General features: G+C 36.8%; 2 protein-coding genes across 2 annotated transcripts in view; one reads left to right on the top strand and one right to left on the bottom strand.

Annotated features, from left to right (window-relative positions):
- LOC110020587 (protein DEK-like) overlaps window positions 1-13540 on the top strand; it is a 51756-nt gene extending 38216 nt beyond the window's left edge. The window contains exons 7-10 of the mRNA XM_020718741.1: window positions 5605-6337; window positions 12810-12898; window positions 12994-13024; window positions 13264-13540. Of these exons, the coding sequence (XP_020574400.1) occupies window positions 5605-6337; window positions 12810-12898; window positions 12994-13024; window positions 13264-13385 (975 nt within the window). The 3' untranslated portion in view covers window positions 13386-13540. The remainder of the gene's footprint in view (window positions 1-5604; window positions 6338-12809; window positions 12899-12993; window positions 13025-13263) is intronic.
- A 4363-nt stretch (window positions 13541-17903) lies between these two features.
- LOC110020595 (ACT domain-containing protein ACR4-like) lies at window positions 17904-20954 on the bottom strand. Its single transcript, XM_020718753.1, has 7 exons — window positions 20416-20954; window positions 20283-20328; window positions 20073-20187; window positions 19894-19961; window positions 18869-19474; window positions 18475-18579; window positions 17904-18408 (listed from the first exon to the last, which is right to left on the bottom strand). Exons 1-7 carry the CDS (start codon window positions 20490-20492, stop codon window positions 18064-18066), a joined length of 1362 nt encoding a protein of 453 aa, XP_020574412.1. The 5' UTR covers window positions 20493-20954; the 3' UTR covers window positions 17904-18063.
- Between the last annotated feature and the right edge of the window lie 810 nt (window positions 20955-21764).

Below are 21764 nucleotides of genomic sequence, written 5' to 3'. Positions count from 1 at the left end.
TAGCACTTATGACAGACTTAAATTGACTTTTTAAAGAAGAGGAAGAGAGGTACGTGAGACGCGACATACGAGGTAGGTAAGTCACAAACTCCGTATATTTAACAGGGTTGGTGTGCTTAGTTCTCTTAGACTTCACGCTCACCCGAAATGATAATTGATTACTGTTTTTGTTAATTTATATTTGTGTTATGATACACCCGAAATGATATTTAAACCGAAGAATTCTTTGCCGTTGCGGACTTCACACTTTTCTACTGACGTCACGTCAGACGTATGACTACCGAAGACATTTCTATAGTGTGTCCGCGAAGAATCACAGAGAAGTTTGACTTCTTCTGGTGTGCAGAAAGTTTGACAGATTCCACTATAGACATTAATCAAGAATGAATGATATCTCTGGAGAATGACGTAGTTCGTGACATATGCCGTCTGCATTTTAAAATTAATATTATCATATTTTTAAGTGTAAATTTATTAAATTTTTTCTTTTTTAACAATTTTGATACTCATTGTTAAGTGAGGTGTATATCTTATTTTTTGTACATTTTTAAGGTGATTATTTGCTTCTCTAGTATCAAATATATTGCTATAACAGTTCTGTTGCAAAAATCATTACTGCACATAGGCAAAATTGTCATTTATTCAGAAACATCTGCAAAACATCTGTTTTTCGGCAACACAAACCGAACAGTCAATCAACTTATTCGGATAAGTCGCTGCTCAGTTGCTTATTTGCATCAGCTGTTTATCAGTAGCTTATTAATAAGCTGCAGCTGCCCCAAGCTGGCCCTTAAATTGTTTAATGACTTTCATTCTTAAAATGTTATTTATAAAAAATGAAAATCGAAAATTTATTTTCCATCGTCCTAATGTTTATTCCAGCCTTGATTAATTTCAAGTCCCGGGCTGGGTCGTGACAAATTAAAAAATAATAACTTTTAGATATTTGGGGGCGAACAAGAATCAAAGATATAAATGATCTAAATAAATTATTAATATAAGATTACTTCAAAATCAATAATTAATTTGTGAGATCGAGAGACTAACTTGAGAGTGAGGTTGTGTAAAGCTAAAGTGTGTGAAAATGGGTCGTCAAAGGCATTCTCCAGAGTGACAGGTGGTTCTCTGGGTATAGTGGTTGGAGAAATGGATAAGGAATAATGTCGAAGAAATCAAGCTCCTCCTCACTCGAGAGAATGATATAGAAGTATGGAGCACTTATAAAGAATGAGACATCGACACTCATATAGAGTTTATTTGTGATAGGATCTTGACACCAATATCCTTTTTGAGCGGCGGAGTAGTCAAGAAAGGCACATTTTATAAACTTGGAATGGAGCTTACTACGATTTGGACCAGTGTTTCGAATATAGTCCATGCACCCAAAAGTTTGAATTCAAGACTGGTGAATAATCGATTAGTAGGGAAACATGACTACAAGATGACTAAAGAGGTTCGAAAGTTATGAATTTTTGTGGGGACTATTGATGAGATGTGGCAGTAAGCACGACATTATTCCAAAATCTTTTTGGGACAATTGATTGAAATATAATAGAGCGAGTCATTTCGATAAGGTGTTAGTTTTTTCTCTCAGCTACCTAGTTTTATGAGGGGGTGTCCGTACATGAGTTATGATGGAGGATGACCTTATTTTCCAAGAATTCACCTAAAATAGAGTTAAAAATTTCTTAGCCATTATAGGGTCGAAGAACCTAAATTGACGTTTAAGTGTCATGATGAATGAATGAAAATTTTTGAAGGTGACAACAGATTTATATTTATTTTTTAAGATATAGAACCACATCATTTGAGTGTGGTTATCAATTAAGGTAATTAATCGTCATTTATTAGTGTAAATATGTGTGCGAGAGGGTCCCCACAAGTTACTGTAAATAAGTGAAAAATGAGCAAAAGACGCGTAAGGGCGAGGTGAATATGAAACACGATGATGTTTAGTTAATTGACAAGTCTCATATTTGAAATTGACAAGATTTTTATTAGCAAACATCGACAAATACAAATGTTTCAAATATTGAGAGCTCGGATGATCTAAATGATAATTCAATAACATAATATGACATTCAGTGGACTGAAAAAAAACTGCAACTATGGGAGAGGTGTCATCGTTGTTCGTGGTTTTCTAATGGAAGAAGTAAAGTCCTGTTACTCGCTTATTTCCCTAACGACGATCCTGAAAGACACGAACATCAAGAGACAAATGAGAAACACAATACATGTCATGTGTCATTTTACTAACAGATGACATGTTATATTTCAACATGAGAACATGCAACACAAATTCCATAGTTAAACCAGTTGTTAATACAACCGATGATTTACCAGCAATAAAGTTAGAGGAGCCGTCAATAATTTTAGCTGCATTTTTCTTGAACAAGGATAATATGTCGAGAAAATTTGGGAGCATTTAGTCATGTGATCTGTGACACCTAAATCAATAATTGAAGGACTGGAAGAGACAAAAGAAGTGAGAGTCATATGAATGGTACCTTGACGGACATGGGAGGTCAATGGAGCAGAACAAAATTGACTCGATCTAAGTAGTTTGATTAATTGCTTTATCTAACTCTTAGGAGATTCGACTGATTCTGGAGTGTTCCAAGTGGAGGTAGGTTGAAGTGAAGCAGTTTTAGATGTTGTAGTGAGATCCTTAGCAGAGTAAGGTTTGGCTGAATGTTTGTGTGCTTGTTTTCCATGGACTTTCCAACGTTTGTCCCTAGTATAGCTGGGTTTGTGACGGTAATCACAAGTGAAGTCGGTGGCTCGAGATGACATAGACGAGTGTTGTGTACTATTAGTTACCTTGACAGTTGATTCAACTAAAGTGGAAGTGTCGAACATGACAAGTCCATGGCTCTCTTCGCGTCGAATCTCTGTGAAAGCAACAAGAGTAGAAGAGGATCCGACCAAGGATAAGACTCCGAATTTCATCAAGGTCTTTGTTAAGGCCTATCAAAAATTGAACATGCAATATTTTTAACAATTTTCTGAAAGAGGGAAAAGTTTACCGGAGATTTCCACATGTAATCATAGTAGAGATCACATTCAATTCATAAGGCCACCAAATCATTGTAGTACTGGGTCATGGTCCTGAATTTTGTTTTGCCTTGCTGATCTTATTGGAAACCTCATAAAGTTGGCTGGAGTTCCCTACATCTAAGTAGGTATCCCGAACTACAATTCATTAAGCACTGGCAAGAGGAAGAAACATATATGAGCGATCAAATGTTGTTTCTATGGATTTAATCATCCATGACATGATTGAAATTCTCCACTTCCTACGTTTCATACGTTGAATCAGCTTTTGGATGTTCACGAATCATTCCGGTGTAGTCGTATTTCCTGTGTCCCTAGACGAACAAAGACACGGCTTGAGACCATTGGAGAAAATTTGATCCGTTCAATTTGTGGATAGCGATTAGGTAGTTCATGTGATTTTTGATCCTACAGTCTGCGGAGGGATTGAGATCGATGTCGACCCTCCAGTGGACTCATGTACACCGTCGGGAAAAGGCTCAATGGTGGAAGAGTTTGTCGTGCTTCCAATTAAGCCAAAACTGATGTTGAGGTGTTGAGAAATAGAGATTGTTGATCGAGGATAGAAAAACAGAGATCCGACTGGTTGACAGATCCCATATTGCACCGGACGGGCCATACATGTTTGCAGTAGGATTCCAGCGGCTGGAAAGGGATTCCGACAGCTGGATTCCGTTGCAAGTCAGTTCAGCGGACTGCTAGAGGGAGCTTCGAGTGGTTCGAACAGGATCTTGTTGTTTGGAAGCTAGTACTAACCGATTGAGTGGTGCATCTGTCACAACGAAAACCCTCAACAACACTCAAGTGGTGCTTCTGCCTTAGCGGAAAACTTTGACAATAGGAGACTGGGCGAAAGTCGCGACAGGAAGTAGGATTGCGGCAGGAAGCAAGTTCTAGGGTTAAAACCCTGGTCCTAATACCATGTTAAATGTACATTCATTGATAAAAATGAGTTGTATAAATACACGCTACAAGACCAATATAAAAGGCAAGACTTAAATACATAAATGTGGAAACAAATGAAAATAAAGAAAGCACATAAAGCTTAATATTAACTAAAACATGAATTAGGTTAATAATTCTAATAAATAATAAAATTTAAGCTTATGTGAGTACAATATAATAAAACTAGTTTAATAAGCAATAAAAGGTTATTAAAACTACTTTCTTTATTAAAACTTCAACATTTTATTTTGCACTTAATGAGCTTCTTGTATAACAATAAAAGATTATTTTAATGAACATAATGAACAAATGAGTCAGTGTTTAAGTTTTGTCATTTATAGGAAAATGATTAAAGGTGTTCTTCTAACTCGTTTAATTTTCTAAATAAGCAAGCATAGATAACCCTTGTATGAATTAGTTTTGGGTTATTCATTATGCGTACTTAGTTTGCTTACAGGCTTAGTTGGACTATATCACCCACCCTTGTTTCTTTGTGTGCTATTATAGGAATATTATGCCAAAGTGGAACAAGAATTATTATGTGCGACTAATTCAGTATATTCCCTTATTTTCTGGACTATAATAGGGTTCAATATTTGGGATTATTGTAGATTTCTTTTTATAGAAATTTTTAGATAGCGCTCTTATGTTATTTTTTTTTAAATTTTTTTATTTTTTATTTATGTGAAATACAATATTTTGAGTATTTTTTTTTAATTTCAATAATTTTGGATAAGGTTTAAGTGTAAATTTGATGGTTATTTGAAATCAGATTGGCTTATACTGGGCCAATTCAATTGTAGCCAATAACCCAAGGATTTGGCGTCTATAAATAGTAGTATTAAGCATGTAAATTAATTTATAAATTGAATAGTTTATCTTCCCAGTTGGATTTATGATTCATTCTAGTGCAAGCGCAAGCGCAATTACTGAATTCTCAGTTCTCCTTATATTGATTTATGGTTGGGTTTTGCTTTAATATTGTTTTTCTATATTCTCAGTTTTATTAATAAAATTCTCTGTTATATTTTATCTCTATAATTTGATATTGACTTCGTAGCACTCATTATTTTGATAAAAAGTTTGACATGTTGAAAGTCCCGTTTGTGGAAGTTAACTGCTTTTGCTGATTGATTTTGTGTTATAATTTTACACTTGAATTTTTCGGAATATTTTGATCATTTTATTATCGATTGGATTTTAATTTCATTAATGGGTTGTTATATTTAAAAGATTGTTTTTTTTCAAACTAGCTGATGACTTACTGGACGTGAACTCTCATTTTTTCTTTGCATAAATTCATACTGTGCATCGGACTAGTTGCATTAATGATTTCTTATCATGAGTTATCCATCATCACATTTTATCGTATTTTTGCCTAGAAATTGCAGCTTCTGCCATCATTTATTGCATTTTTGCTCATTCGCTAATACGGTTGAGTCTGTTCTGAAACTTTATGCCTCTACTGCTCCAGTTTTTTAAATTGCGTCAACAGCGTTCAGTCGATTCCTAAATAAAGATGCTATTGATGTCCCCTGCCCCCACTTTTACTCATAAAATATAGAAATTGTCTTTTGATTTCTAACTGGTTTGCTGTTGCTGCAGAAACCTAAAAAAATTAAGAAACATGAAGTGAAGAAAGCCCGTAAGAAAACTGAAGGTCACAAGGAAGATCAAATTAAGGCTATTGGCTCAGTTGACATTAATGATGAATCTGAAGATAAAATGGATGCGGAGGAAACCACTGAACATTCTAACAGTGAGGCAGAAGAGGAGAACAATGTGCATAAAGCTCCTGAATCAACCAAAATGTTGTCAGATGGGGAGGAGATTGATGAGCAAAAGGAGCCTAAATCCAAAGAGAAATCCTCAGCAGTAAAAAAGGCCTCCCGTACTAAATCTAAAAAAGGTTCATCTTCATCTGCTACAAAGAAGGCTGTTACTACAAAGAAGGCTGTTACTGATAATGAAGCAGAAGCCTCTTCAGAGAGTAAAGTAAGTAAGGGGAACAAAATTCGTTCGAAGACAGACAAAAAGAAATCAACGCCCAAAAAGGATTCCAAGGATAATTCTACAGGAAAGGCTCCCCAAAAGAAAGTTGAGGCTGACTCCAGCTCTGGTGTGTCCCGTAGATCAGAAAAAGTTAAAGAGAAAAGGAAGAGCAATGCTGGAACTGCATTGAAAGATAAGGAAGGAAACAAGAGACAAATTGAAAAGACTACATCGAAAGAAGGAAAAGAGAACAAGAGAAAGGTTGCAAAAATTGAATCAAAAGAAGTGAAAGAAAACAAGAAACAAATTGCAAAGATGAAGTCGAAAACTGTAGCCAAGAAGAAAGGTATAATGTCGCCAAATTCCTTTTAAATTATTTGTGCTTTGAAAAGGATCTCATAGAATTTGCACTTTGGCGCTGAGTTATCTTGTTTACTCGCTATTATCCTGCTTGATTCATACATAGATAAGGGGGAAAAATTGTGACAAGAACTTTTTGTCAGAATTTGTCTCAATGCTGTTTAATTTATTTTGAGATGAATACTATATTAAATTTAACTGATTTCTCATATATTGCACTTATCTCAGAGAAAATATAATAACTTTGAGACCCGTTATAGCTTCAAAATTTTTTCTTATGTGGGCACATTTATTAGAATGATGCAAGCTGGCTGTCATATTGTGATAGTTTGAGCTTCTTTCTGACTTTGTTTTTTGGATCAAAACTAGCAACTGACAGCTAGATTTCATTTTTTTCATAACTTGTTTGAGTTCCTTGCAGGCTTTTTACATCAATAAATTCTTCTTACATGTGCCTGGAGCTTTTTCTAAATATTCATTCGTTTTTATTATTTGTAGAATAAGTTATTCCCATCTGCAAAGCGAGTGCTGCATTCTCTGTGGCCCATTTTATATAGTGAAAGTGGGGTTTATAAGAGAGAAGGAAAGAGAGTTCTTCCTACAAAGTACGGGTCTAGATATAAGAGCCAAAAAACCTCTAATACATTTTATGCAGTCCCTATTTATAGGAGATAGAGGGCAAAGGTGAAAAATTTCACAAGTGCCCCTACCTTAATAGGGGTGTTACAAGGCATTATTGTCTTTGCTCGTGCCTTTTTTGTATTTATAACTGATATTGGTACCGTTTCATCTACCTTGACCTTCTTTTCGATGGGTATTTCAGTCAGTCGACCAAGTTGGCATCGATTAGTTATTTTTCTTGGTGATAGTAGGTTTTGAGAGTTAGTTGGTCGATTTCGAGAGTGGTATTCAGTCAGCCGTAGCGTGGCCGGTCGGCTTGCTTGATTAGTCCCTTAGTAATTTCTGGAGATATTTGGGGGAGTTGTTAAGTGAGCCTCATGATGAGAGTTGTTGGGGGTATTAGACGCTAGTTCATTAATGTGAGTTTCTATTTCTTATAATTCTGGACAGCCCTTTAGGTTGTCAATCTGATCTTCAGTTGCTCGTCTGTCGCTATCCCTTCGGTCGGCTGGTAGTTGTTCAGTCAGTCAACTTCATGAGTGCTTTCTGCTTATTGTCAAGTGATGATCTTTATTTTATCCATTTTGATCTGGACCTCTAGATTATCTCGAGATTCATGCTGACTATTTTTGGGTGTACATAATAAGTTTCACAACTTTCTTTCTCTTTGATAGTGATAACTGCTATAAAGACAAGAAAATATTTTATGCAACAAATCAAATCTTAATAATTATAATTTAATGCAATGATTAGACTCCTTCGTTTTTCATGCCTACGACCCTTATATATAGGCATAGTGAACGGTTCTCAGCATCTCGAATCTCTCTCCTTGCATTCACTCGGTTTCAACGCTGTTATGGAGAAGGGATCTAATTCAGCTCTCAAGCCTGTCGACTGGACTAAAATTCTGGCTGCCCGTGGAGTGAAGAAACAACGCCGATCGGAAAGCGAGCCGAAGAAAAAATCGGAGAAGTTAGTGAAGAAGCCAAAATCCTCCGAGCAACTGGAGGTAGAGGAGTCGTCAGACTCAATCCGGGAGACTCTGGAGAAGGTTCAACCTGACACTCGGAAGGAGCTAGATGGCTCGGCTGTCAGTTCTTCAACAAAGACTTCAGTTGAATTTCAGGATCTGTTGGGGATGGCGAGCGATTCTCTACCGGCTGGTGTACTGGGAGTTAGTGGGAGAAATCAGTCGGTCGATGAAAAATGACCGACTTATGACTTTTTATTGTTGGATGTAGGTGGAGCTATCTGGTTCACGGTGGATTCGTTCTTGGGTGCATGTTTTTTTTTTTATTTTAGATTTTTATCCTTCACATAATTTTTTGTTTGTTGTAGAAGAGGATGCTCAGATTAGGGGTTTTTCAATAGTTGGCGACAGCCATAATTCGGCTGTGGAGATGACTCCAGTGCTTTAAGCGTTGGTCGGCAGCGAGAACATGGCCAATCACCCGGCTGATCCCGTGGAGGCTTGGGAGTAAATAGTTGAGGGACGTCAGATATCCCCGAGAATCGTGACTCATCGTCTGGATGAGATGGAAGTTGCTTTGGCTCGACGGGATAAAGATCTTCGTGCGATGCTAGAGGAGGTGTGGGGAGATAACTAATCTTCGTTGAGAGGTATTTGAACTCCAGGAAGATGCTTTTGTTTAGAGGGTTCATTCCTAGGTTGATTGAACGAATTAGTTCAAGCTCGACAATAAGATGTATAAGAGACAAGTTTGTAGGGGGTTTTGTCTTGGCTGAGATAGCTGTGAACCGGTTTGTAAAATACTTATGGGATTAAAATTTGAGTGTAATTGCCCTATTATTGAAATAAAATATTTTATTTTCTTTTTTTGTCTCATTTTTTGTATTTATGTGATGTTTCCTCTCAAATCCTCACGTGTTGTTTCCACTTCTGTTGGGTTCCTATAAATAGGGGTTCAGGTGTTCATTTGCATGTTATCTTTTTCTATGAGTTTTGTCTCTTGGTTTTTTCTTCATCCATTCTTCTTTTTCTATTTGTTTCCTCTTGTTTGTTTTTCGATGGCTACGAATAGAAACTCGCCAAACTTTTGGTCTAGTTGTCACGACTGAGCCGAGTGAAGCAAACGAATACTTGCAATTTGGGACGGTCGGCCTGTTCTACTTTTTCATGCTTGGGAAATAAAGTTAAGGAGTTGGAAGTTTAAGTTTTTTGTTGCTTCATCTTTCGAGAGCTGGGCCATCCTGACTGTACCGCTTGGTGATGCCTTCAAGAAGAAGAAGGGTACAAACTACTTTTGGATCAAGGGGCTCACATTGGTGGACAACTTCTCTCAGTTCCCTGGCACACCGATCCGGTGAATGTGAATAGGGTCTTGTTCTCTAGGATTTTCGGTCGAATGACAACAGACTTGTGCGCCACCTTTGACGCTTCAAAGGTCAAGAGGGAGTAGTTGTTGCCTTGACGGCCTGAAAGAAGGCCAAGGCAAAAGGAGTTTTTTTTTGGCAAGAAGCTGCGGAGACTTAAGGAAAGCCGACTGAGGCCCGTGGTGAAGTAACCATCATTGCAAGGAGACTTTCGGCTCATGCAATCTTTGATACATGTCCTAGATTCATCTCCTGTCGGTCAGCGATTGGGGAGCCTTCTGGTCGTTCCGAAGAGTGTGGTGCTGAGGTAGAATCTTTCGAGGAAGGGGCGAGAGCTCAGTCGGATTCATCTTGTCACGATCCTTTATTCATTGGCTTATCTGCTAGGAGCGAGGCCAACCAACCTACCTCTTATGTCCGAATTGAGTCTGAAATAGACCCGGAGGCAATTTCTCCAAAGGAAGTACAACATAGGAAAGACAAGGAGCCAGTTACTGAATTGAATTTTTTACTCCCTCTTTCCAATAGAGAAAAAGACAAATGGCTGTGGATTGGGTTCACTTTGAGAGCCAAGGGGTTAAGTTTTTAAATTCTTTTGATGGCCAATACACTGTCGTTGATTGGGAGGTGGATTGGTATAGCGATTCACAATTTGCTGAAGTCTTCTTGTCCGCCTTTGTGGAGGTGATCTGGTCACGAGCATTTGCCAAATCTCTTCGGGCGCTTGAGCGACCCGAACTGTACAAGAATGTTGATCTATACCACCTGAAGGCGTAGATGCTTTCCACCTCCAATCGATGGATTAGACCGGGCATAGATGAAATGGACCGCTGCCTCGGAAAGGGCTGAGAACACAGCTAGGCTTGCTAAGAAGTTTAAAAAGCAAGCAATGATAGTTGAGAGGAAACTAACAGCGGTAGAGGAGGAGATTGTTACTCTTCAGGATCTTTTGTAGATCAACGAGCAAGAAAACATGGATTTGATAGCATAGATGGCGGCGATTAAGACCGAGTTCTTCGAGGCCCTCCCTTCCCACTCGAGCCTGGAAAAGATTTTATGTGAGTAGTTTTAGGTTTGCAACATCACAATAATCGACCGATTCAATCGGTCGGACTGATCGACTCGAAGTTCGCGGACTTAGATAAATTTTCTTCTCTTTATACCAGTTCTAAGGGATCTTCTGGGGACGACTAGGATGCCGAAGGCAAAGGAAGGTCTTCCGGTTGGCTTCCTGATACTTACTGATTTTTTCTAGAAAAAACTTTGGTAAAGCTATTATAAATAAAATCTTTTGTATACATAGAATAGTTGTATATTTCTTTAGTTGAAATGAATGAAATTGTTCGATCATTTTTTCATACCTTTGCTTCATTTATTATTTTACTTTTACTGCATTATTTTCTTATGATAATTGCTTGGTGATGGATGTTTGTTTTGGTTGATGACTTGTATCTTGAGAAAGATCATCGGCTGTTTTATGATTTTTCACGACCCGACACAACCTTACTCTTCATCTTGCTTTGCTTCGTTCTGACTTGTTGCTTCGGTCGGCCCACACCTTTTGTCAGGACTTAGGCAGAACATGTCGCTGCCTGTGCGTGGATAACCATCCAGACTCGCTAATGAAGTGATTTGCACTTTACTCTTTGAGGAACTTGTTGCAATTGGGTAGGGGAATCGCCTCTAAAGCTTTGTCTACATTGAGCTTGAGATTGGATTTTTTTATGCTTGGCGTTATGGATTGAGTTTGTTGTTAAGACATCGATTGGACATTTTTATCATCGTTGTCGGTCGTCTTTTTTTGTTTTCTACCTACCATACATCTATGGCGTCATTGTTGATTTTTGCGATATTGTTGTTCGGCTCGCGCTTTAGACTTTTTCAGGTCTCAGTTACTTGTTCGGATGGTCGCCTCTATCGGACCTCACCTTTTGTTTGGGCTTTGATGGATCTTATCACTGCCTTTGCGGGAGCAACCGCCAAGACTCGCTAATGGGGTGATTTGCGCCTTACCCTTCGCGGAGTTGGTCGCTATTAGGTAGGGATCATTTCCAAAGCTTTATCCAATTCAAGCTTGGAGACCAAGATTTACGATGCGTGAGCATTGCAGGCTCTTTTGTTTATGTCGACATTGTTTTTTTGGTTCAAGTTCCCCAAGTGTGAATTTGGCCTTGGGAAAACATTAGAGAAATTTGTCATAGCACCAAAGAAGTTTTTGCATACTCCCTTTATCTGCTGAGTTGTTTGTCAACCACCTTGAATTGTCCGAGCGATGCGCAAGTACGGTCCATGGCTCACTTTGATTGTTGGGAGCGAGCCATCTGTATTGTGAGACTCGCCTCCTAGTCAAAGCCTCTAGGAAGACGACAAAGATGACATTTTCAGCTTTAGATCTGTTGTTGCATGAACTTCTTAGCATGCTCAATGTTTAAAAGTTTTGAGATACGTTTGTCCTCGGTCGTGTTGCTTCTCTTCTTGTTGGTAGCATGTTCCACACTCAACGCATCTTTTAGGATGTTGAATCTAGATTTATTTTGTGAGGCTTGCCCAAGGATTGGAGTGGTATAAATCTTGAGGGAGAAATAGAGAGAGAGACACAGGGAGGAAAAAAAAAGAGCACAATCAAACTTGCCCCGAAGAGCGAACTGTGGTATTCTCAGGTTCTGTGACCCATTTTATATATTGAAAGTGTTGGTTACAAAAGAGAAGGGGAGAGAGTTCTCCTTACCAAGTATGAGTCTTGAGATGAGCCAAGTCTCTAATACATGCTATTGACCCCCCTATTTATAGGAGATAGATGACCAAAACTGAAAAATTACACGAATGCACCTACTTTAATAGGGGCTTTCTGGGCATTATTGCCTTTTGTCATGCCTTTTTATATTTGTAATTGATTATGGTATATTTTCATCTAGCCTGGACCTTCTGTTCGAGAGGTCTTTTGGTCAATCAACCAAGTTGGTGTCGGTCAGTTATTTTGCCTGGTTCTGGTCGGTTTCGAGAGTGGTAGCCGTTCGTTTTTTAGAGTGGTAGCTAGTTGGCCCTAGTGTGGACGGTCAGGTTTTTTGATTATAGTGCTTAGTCATTTCTGAAGATCCTTGGGAAAGTTGTTGAGAGAGCTTCACATTAAGAGTTGTTGGGGTTATTGGACCCCTGTTCGTTCATTTTCGTGAATATCTGTTCTTGATCGGCCTGGGCGACCCTTTGGGTTTTTTGTTTGACCTTCAGCCACTCGTCAGCCCTATGGTCGGTCGTCATCGTCGCCATCGCGTGGGTCGGCTAACACCAGTCGGTTGATAGTTCTTCAGCCGGTCGGCTTCATGAATGCTTGTAGTTTTTCATCAAGTGAAGATCTTCTTTTTACCCCCCCTTTTAATCTAGACCGTTAGATTGTCTCGAGATTTGTGGACCATTTTTGGGAGTACAATAACTAATTAAATACACACGTTTTATTCCTGTCAACCATACTGCTTTGTTCTGATATGGTTTGTGTTTGTTCTTAGGAAAACCCGAGGATGCTTCTGGCGAACCGACTACAGAACAATTGCATGCTGTGGTCAGCGAGATACTGAAAGAAGTAGATTTTAATGTTGTGAGTATTTATTTTTTGATATCTTAATGCTATTTATAGATTTCTTTTCTTTTTTTTAAAAAAGCTGATGGTGCTAACATCTCTGTTTGATGCAGGCAACCCTGGCTGACATTATTAGGCAATTAGGTATGCTTTTTGTTGCGTTGTGAAATTCTTTTTTTGCTTCAAAACCTAATAAGTGCTCAATAAACTAAATGAAAATACACATTAATCAAAGTGGGGAAAAATGCCAAAAATTGTTTAAAATTTGTTTCGCGTGCTTCACTCATCTCAAAGCTAATCTTAAGGTTTGGAAGTCGTCAGATTTGCTTTTATATTGTTGATTTGTTCTGGAAGTCTATTGATCTTTGGGTTCTAATTTTCAGGTGCTCATTTTAACACTGATCTGATGCATAGAAAAGCAGAAATAAAAGGCATACTGGAAGAGGTGATTAATAATATGACGGATGATGAAGATGATGATGAGGAAGATGGTGCGCAGGATTGAGGTGTGAGAGGAATTGAGTAGGGGGTGATTTGTAACATTTTTTTCCTCTTTAATGCAATTTTAGTTTTGTTTAGGGTGCATGGTTGAAACTATGCTATGTTTGCTTCCATTGTTATTGTGTCCACATAGTGTTTTTTTTTTTTTTAATATATTTTTTTTATTGTTTGAATTTTATTTCTCAATGTACGATAGGTTTTACGATTTTGTTTTTTTTTCTTCTTGACTTTAGGGTTTAACCAATTGGGCTTCTTGTAGCATTCTCTCCCTTTTTTTACTTCATGCTTCTCTTCTATTGCTAATATTGTTCTTTATTAATGTTTTGTTATGCTTCTAATTATTGTTGGTTAGGGAATAAGTAGTATAATATAGTTGTCAATCTTTGATTCTTGTTCGACTCATTAATTTAATGAACGAGTCAAACACGAGCTTCTTAGAGAGCCGAACACGAGTTGTTCGCGAACAATGAGCCATTTTGACAGCCCTAATTGTTTGCACTAATATAAGAAATATTTGGTCAGTCCTCTTTAATCAAATGAGAAAGCTCCAACGAAATAATAGTAGAAAAGTAAACTCTTGAGAATCCAAACCTCTTCTTGCAGCACAACTAGTACACCGATTGCCTTCACAACGAATAAACAGCCATTGTACCTGCATATGATCTAGTAAAGCAGAATTTTTTTTCATATGAACTATTAAAAGCCAATGTTACTCATTTTTCTTATTTCAATAGTTCAACAGTTTCATATAATTCATTTCGATCTCAATATTATCTCAACCAAAGTTAACAACCAAATTCAGAGCCATAATCACTGCCACAGCTTCAGCACAGATAGAAGAAGTAGCTAAAACCGGCACATTATACCACAACATGCAAGCACCATTAGAATTCCGGCACACCTCAAATACCAGCAAGCAAACTATTCCAACTATCATCTGTATTGAATTTCAAAAAACCTTTCTTAGATTTCTTCTACAAAACTAGATTAGTCACCGACTTGTAATTCATAGGAATAATAATATTATACTTGTTAAACATCTTCAATAGGTTCATACACACCGGTTTCTTAAGTTTGTCATATCTACGCATGTTAAAAATAAATTTTCTAATGTAAATAAAACACAATATCTTAGAAATCAGATTCTCCATATGCTTAGCCTCACTCCTAGCAATCCAATGGAACCACAAGACTATCACCATGGATCGATTTATTAGCACTCCTATGCATAAGCACAATTCAATAAAAACTTGTGCTGCAATTCAGGCAGAACACAATTAGATTAATCAAAATTATAATTTGCATTCAATGAAATGATATATTTACATAAACATGCAATGCAATTCTTATGTATCTGCATATCTAACGCCCAAGTCTTACTCTTTCTATGCATACAATCTAAATCTTTCATCTCAATTCAGATGCATCATCATTATAACTTCTCAAAAGTGTGCAACCAAGGCACCAAAATCAGTACACTACGTGGAAGAACACAAACCTTTTGACACCAAAAAAACAAATATATATATATATATATATATAAGAATCCAAAAACAGAATCAGCCATTAAGATTTTCAGCAGCAATTTTAGATTTCATCAGAAAAGAAAAGCCCAGACACATCACTGTCAAAATTATTTATTTATATATTTGTTTGTGTCAATAAATCAAATTTGCAAAAAACAAAATTACAAAAAAAGACAATTTCCATTCATTATCAGGATAAGAAATCACATTCTTGTCTGCAGGCATTGAAGAACAAGATGAAATGTTGTTTTCACAAAATCAGTATTGGCAAGGTCTGACCACCCAATATCTATCGTATATTTTTCATGCAAACTGACAATAGAAATTCGGTGAGGGATAGCAGCAGGAGAGAGATGCAGAATGGGTTGCCTCCTGCTTTCACATAAATGTAAATACTTTGTCAGAAATATTTATTTATTGCAGTATCTTGGTTGGAAATGAAATATAGAATTTATGCAAGGCTTTGGTGCATGAAAGGTATGTTGATTATATGTAAAAGATGAAATTTTGGTGTTGGATATGTAAATACCTAAGAATTGAGTGGTTGCATGCAACTATTCTAACCATTTGTATGTTACTATGTTAGAAGACTTGCAGTACTCTATGGCTCAGACCAAACAAGGCTTTATCATTTATATGTTCTTTTTCTAACAATTATTTTGTTTTAAGATTGTGGTGAGACGTGCAATATTTCATGCCACAGAATGTTGGCCTCTAAAATTGAAGCATAGAACAAAGTTAAGTGTTGTTGAAATGAGAAAGATTAGGTGGATGAGGGGCTTCGCACGTAGAGACAAAATGCGAAATGAATAAAATGAATATATTTGTGATGTATTTGTGATGGGGTTGGTGTAGCTCTAGTGGCGGATAAGATTAGAGAGATTGGTGATAGGTTTGGTGTAGCTGCAGGGTTTGTTCACATTAATTGTCGACCATTTGATGATTCGATTAGGAGGATAGAAGTTCCAAATTCAACTCGTGTTAAGAAAGGCAGAGGTGGTTCTAAGAAGATAGAGTTATTGTATAAAAAATGATCTTAATCTATTAGAATTAAATGAAAATACTACACCCAATAGGATGCAATGGAGAAAGAGGATTTATATGTATATGGCCAACCCCACTTAGTGGGCTAAACACTTCTTTTGTTGTTGTTGTTGTTGTTGTATTTTAATTGGACACATAAATAACATATTTAATATTTTTTTAGCACAAACAAATGCTTCACTCTATGTTTTATTATCAGAGAATATAGTTGCATCATAAATCAAAATTAATATAATATTGCAAAAATGGGGCATTTAGGTACATACCACCAAACTTCTATGGATTTACATATCTAACACCTGAACTTTATCTTTTACATTTTTACCACTCAACTCTTTTATATCACATCAAAAATATCATTATTTGAACATATAATAAGCGACAATTTCATATTTATGCACATGTAAGACGATATATTTACATATATATATATGTCAAAATTGAAATTTAAGTATTAGATATATAAATACATATGAATTCAGTGGTATATATGTAAATCTTCCTTGTATTGCTTTAAAACGTGGAAAACACACCTATTATGGCCACATGTGAGCCACTCCTTTTTTAGATATTTATTTTCCGACATTGATGTTAACTCTTCATAACAAGAATGAGACATTGCCATTAATGGCTTTGCAAGTCCATTACCCAAAAATTATAAACTTTGCCCTTCATCTTCTTCAACCCCACTCTTTGGGTTTGAACAGAAATAAGCCTTGATTGCTTCAATTGAAATTATTAAAAAGAAAAAGTCAAATTAGAGGAAACTACAAGGACTAAAGTGTAATTCATCCAACAACATCTTGTTCCATTCCATGTCATGCCATCATCAATCTTACCTCATGCTTCTATGGAATCTAATGGAAGAAAAACAAGTTGAATGTCACTATTATTTATCTCTCTACTTTGTTGGCAGACATATGAAGAAGGGGTTTGTTTGATGGGTGGAGGTTAAGTCAGACATCCATTTCATCATCTGACTACAATTTTTTTTTTTTTTTTTGGTTGCATTATGAAGTTTAAGCCACACAATTTCGCTCCGAGAATCGTCAACTCATGAGAAATTATTACACGTGAATTATATATAAAAGTGCAAGGCCTGTGCAGAAGTTAATAGAGAGTTTTCTCTTCAATTAAGAGACACATTCAAGGAAAAATTTTATGTTTGGGCTCCTGACATAGCTCTACATGTGAACTCCTAACAATATACTGTCATGTGTGCTATATCGGGCCCACCTAAAAAATATTAAAGTGAAATCGCGGACTCCACAATAACCTCGAAATAACCTTCGTGGTTCCACTTTATTAACCCCAAAATAACCTCCCTGAAATAACACTGTCGGAGTTATTGAAATGGAACCGCTGAGGTTATTTCAGGATTATTTTTCGGTTATTTCTGGGTTATTGAAGTGAAATATACAAGTTTCTCTTCAATAACCCTGAAATAACCTCCGCGATTCCACTTCAATAACCCCGAAATAACCTCTGCGATGTAGCACATGTGGTGGCATATTATTGGAGTCTGCACGTAGAGCTATGTCAGGAGTCCAGACATAAATTTTTTGCAGATTCAAAGCACATTCTAACTATTAATTTCTAACATAATTGTCAGATTACATATAAAGCTCTACTTTGGGACTACCCAAGTGCTAGAGCTATGTATGTAATCCCGATGAAACAATTTGTCATATTTGACTTCAAAAAAATGGCCTTTCAACTTGAGAAATTATGAAGTGCTGATTATATACGTAGTTCTATACATGGATAACACGAGGGCACATCTTTGTACTCATTATACAGAGTCCGCAGCTAATAATTTCTTCATCAAGCTCGCCATGCATTGCCTTACAACTCATCTTCCTGTCACCACAATTGCTAGATGACTCAGAAAAAATTAAAGAGAAGCACAGCTGAAGTCCATCTAAGAATTATACTGAAGCTTTTTTTTAAAAAAAAAAAACTAATTTGCAGTGACAGAACCACTTAATTTGCTTCACAGATATGTACAGAATCAACTAAGCCCTGATCAACATCAAGTTGAGCATCACTAACCTCATAATCATACTCTAATTAATGAGCAGCTTATGCCTTAATCACCCTAATTAACAATAATTAAGGGGAGGACTTTAGCAAACCCAAATTACAAAGAAATTTCTCAGACCGAGATCTGAAAAGATTTCCAAGAGAGAATCTTCCACTGTCCTGCAATGGAGATTTGGAGCCTTCTCCATCCTTCACATGCAGCACTGTTTCACCTATCTCATTCCTCACAGCTTCAATTATGTGGCTCTCAACTGGATTCCCTGCTGCATCTGTTACATAGAACACATTCATGGCTTGAGACTCCCTCGTCGAAACCTCAGCTCGAATAACCGAAAGCCCGTTCTCTCTGAAGATTCTCGTGACGTCGGATAACAGTCCTATTCGATCCTCGCTGCAGAGCTCGAGCCTTAAACCCTGAATTTTAAATATGAGTTAGTTGAGTCAGAATTGAAGGTTTATGAGTGTTGTGGTGGGTACTACCTCTGTGCTTCTCCTTCTTATTGCAGCTTCTAAGCAATGAATCAGTCTTTGTTTCTCTCCTTCGGAGCTCACAGGACAGCCATCAATATGTCTGATGTAGTATTCCTATTTGATTAATAAAAACATAAGCACACATTAGTAAATATGATTGCAACATAAATCATAAGCTAACTTTCAAAATAGGAAGATTTACATACATACCAATCCATTCCAAGGTGTATTTCATTTTTCTTAGAAGCTAAAATAGTGGTATTTTTAATTTGGCATGAAATATGTGGGTGTGTAAATGTAAAAATATAAGTTTAGATGTTAGATATGCAAATACATTAAGAATTTGGTGATATGTATGTAAATGAGAAAACTAATTAAGCTTAAACAACATTATGAGGACAACCTGATAAGCTTCTGGACCTTCAGAAATAACAGTGGCATGGAACACAACATACTGCATATCTGTAAGAGTGCACACCGTATCAAAAAGCAGTTTGGGCCGATCTTTGCTCCTAACATAAACCACAGTATACCCCCAATCAATACAGTTCTCCACAGTCACAACAATCTTGATTTTGTCATCCCTGACATCATCGGCGACCGACGAATCATTCCGATCATAGTCACGATCATCATACAACATCTGATGCAGCCGCCGCTCGGTGTGAGTCATGCCAATAGAGATTGAAGTTTTGGCACTTTGTTTGTCCTTGTTTCCCTTCAGCACGAAGCGAAGCAGCTGCTTGATTTTTGCTAGGCGGTCAGAGTCATCGATGGGTCCTCCGGTGGCTTCATCAGTGATGTAGACCACAGAAGCCATTCTAGAATTGTGAGTCCAGACTTCAGCAGCCACAATGTTGCATCTCAGGTCAGTGAGGACGGCGAATATCTCTGAGAGAAGGCCCGGCCGATCTCTGCCGATCAATTCGATTGCAATGTGCTTTGAATCAGTTTGGATTCCTACTGACTGCCTCAGGGATCTGAAGCTGGATGATTTTGAGCTTAGTGACTGTGGTTATTAAGTTTTTGTTAGTAGGAATAATGAAATTTTGATGATCTCAGACATGAATCACAGCACTAGTTTATAAAAAGCTCGAATTCTCAGAGAAAATATTAGTAGAAGAACAGCAAATCAATTATATTACAAGTACTAAAAACAGTCAAATAAGTACATGAATAACAAATTTAGGAAGAATTAATGTGGACTAATCATCAAGGAGAAAATACACCTGAATTGTTCAAAGATGCAGACTTCAACAATGGATTGAGCAAAACGTCATTTTTAAGTACAGATTAACAGAAACAAAAAAAAAAGTTCTCGTGCATATGATCAATAAATTGAACCAAAAAAATTGTTTTTTTCTTTTATTTTTAGAGTAAAAATTCTGTCTTTTATAGTGCCTTGGATTGGGATTTTCAGAATCTTGCCTGCTGAATTAGTTCAATGACTTCACTATCATAGAGCTTATTCCCATCTTGATCCACAACATGAAAAACTGAAAAGGACAATAAACTAAAGCCAATTACAGAGGAACAAACCAAAACAAGATAGCAACTTATGAGCAAAAAAAAAAAAAAGTAAATTAATAAATAATGTAGATATTTACCATCCATGAACCACTCTCCATCAGAGGAAATGTAAGCCCTTTTGATTGTTAGATTCAAATCAATCAAGACCTGCACAACTTCCAACAAGCTCCCAGGTTTATTAATACTATCCACCTGCTTCAAAATAGATGTTTCATTAAAGTCAAAGCACCAAAATATTAATGCTGAAAAACAAAATAAAAACCCAAATATCAAATAAAAAGAAAGACCTTTATTAAGGTGGCTCTCTTGGTGCTATTGTTATCCACTGAAACCCTAAGAAAGCCCCCCAAATCCATCAGAAATCCAAAACAGAGAGATATAGAGAGAGAAATGATGACTGAGAAGAGGTAAAGGATTGACCTTGGAGGGTTCATTCGGATTACAAGCTTCTCATATTCGTCCTCAACATCAATTGAGGGAGAAGCAGAGCCCAACATAGCTGAAAGCTCGTCTTCTACTAAAATATTTTCAGTTAGCACAAGCAAAAGAGGGAACTTTCGGATATAAGTTGGGACAGAAAAGAAGATCAAGCAAAAGAAAATAAAAAAGGCTCCTTTTCTGTCCTCCTTTCTTTGTTAGTGTACTTTGTCTTTCTTCTTCAGCAGTACTGTCTCCCTCCCTCCCTTCTTCCTCCCTCCTCCTTTTATGGGATGATGGGGTAAGAAGTCTTGGCTTCTTTATACCTGTCTCCGCCTGTGCGGTGCCCTTTGGCTTCTCTCAGTCCACCATTGCGGAGGTGAGAGAAACCAATTTCGCTTCTTGGAAAAAAAAAAGTTTATTCCCCAGCCAAAATTCCTTTTTTTTTTTTCAAGTTGGTGCTTCTGAAATATTTTGTATAAATATATACATCTCATTGTGTAATTTGGTGCATGAGAGAGAAGAGAGAGAGAGAGAGAGAGAGAGAGAGAGAGAGAGAGAGAGAGAGAGAGAGAGAGAGAGAGAGAGAGAGAGAGAGAGAGAGAGAGAGAGAGAGAGAGAGAGAGAGAGAGAGAGAGAGAGAGAGAGAGAGAGAGAGAGAGAGAGAGTAGTTTAAGAAATCATGGTGGTAGATGACCCATGTGAGGAAGATGGCCAAAATTGGCATTCTTGGGGTGACGCAACTCAGCTTTACCTTTTTTGGTATCTTGCTATCTATACATAGCCTCCTGAGCTCACTCAGGCTTTTAGGGTTTGACATTCATTGAATTTTCTTTTTTCATTGATCTCTGCATTTAAAATGTGCTCCTCATAAATTTCATTAAAAAAAAAAAATTCAATTTATTTTAAAATGATTATAATATTAGAGTAGATGGAATTTTAATTATTTTTATTACAATTTAAGAAAGATTTACATACATACCACTCAATTCATATGTATTTACACATCCGACACCCAAATTTTAATTTTTACATAAATACCACTTTAGCTGCACATGAAAATTTTCATTTCACTTTTTTTGTTCTTACAAGTTAAAATGGTTGTATTTTGATGTGACATTATTTTAGATGGTAGATATGTAAATACGTAGGAATTAGGTGGTATCTATGTCAATGCACCTAAATTTAAATTTGAATATTAGGAATATAATTATATTAGAAAATTTCCATCTTAAATTCCATTTCAAGCTTCTTCTCATTAATTATTTGAATTAATATTTGGTAAATTTTGACTAAAATCAGAAATTAAATTTCGGTTACCATTTCAATTAATTTTGCTTTGCATTTCTACC

Source organism: Phalaenopsis equestris, unplaced genomic scaffold, assembly GCF_001263595.1.
Source record: "Phalaenopsis equestris unplaced genomic scaffold, ASM126359v1 Scaffold000002, whole genome shotgun sequence".
In the NCBI taxonomy this organism is placed as follows: domain Eukaryota; kingdom Viridiplantae; phylum Streptophyta; class Magnoliopsida; order Asparagales; family Orchidaceae; genus Phalaenopsis; species Phalaenopsis equestris.
The sequence above is the reverse complement of the archived record's forward strand: the minus strand, read 5'-3'. Positions and strand labels throughout refer to the sequence as shown.

Bases quoted from the DNA above. Each gene is read 5' to 3' on its own strand.
- LOC110020595 (XM_020718753.1), bottom strand. From the start codon at position 20,492: ATGTTGGGCTCTGCTTCTCCCTCAATTGATGTTGAGGACGAATATGAG. The intron at 19,475-19,893 runs GCAAGATTCTGA...TAATAACCACAG, and splicing joins TCATTGAACTAATTCAGCAG to TCACTAAGCTCAAAATCATC. The intron at 18,409-18,474 runs GTAGTACCCACC...TTTAAAATTCAG, and splicing joins TAAGAAGGAGAAGCACAGAG to GGTTTAAGGCTCGAGCTCTG.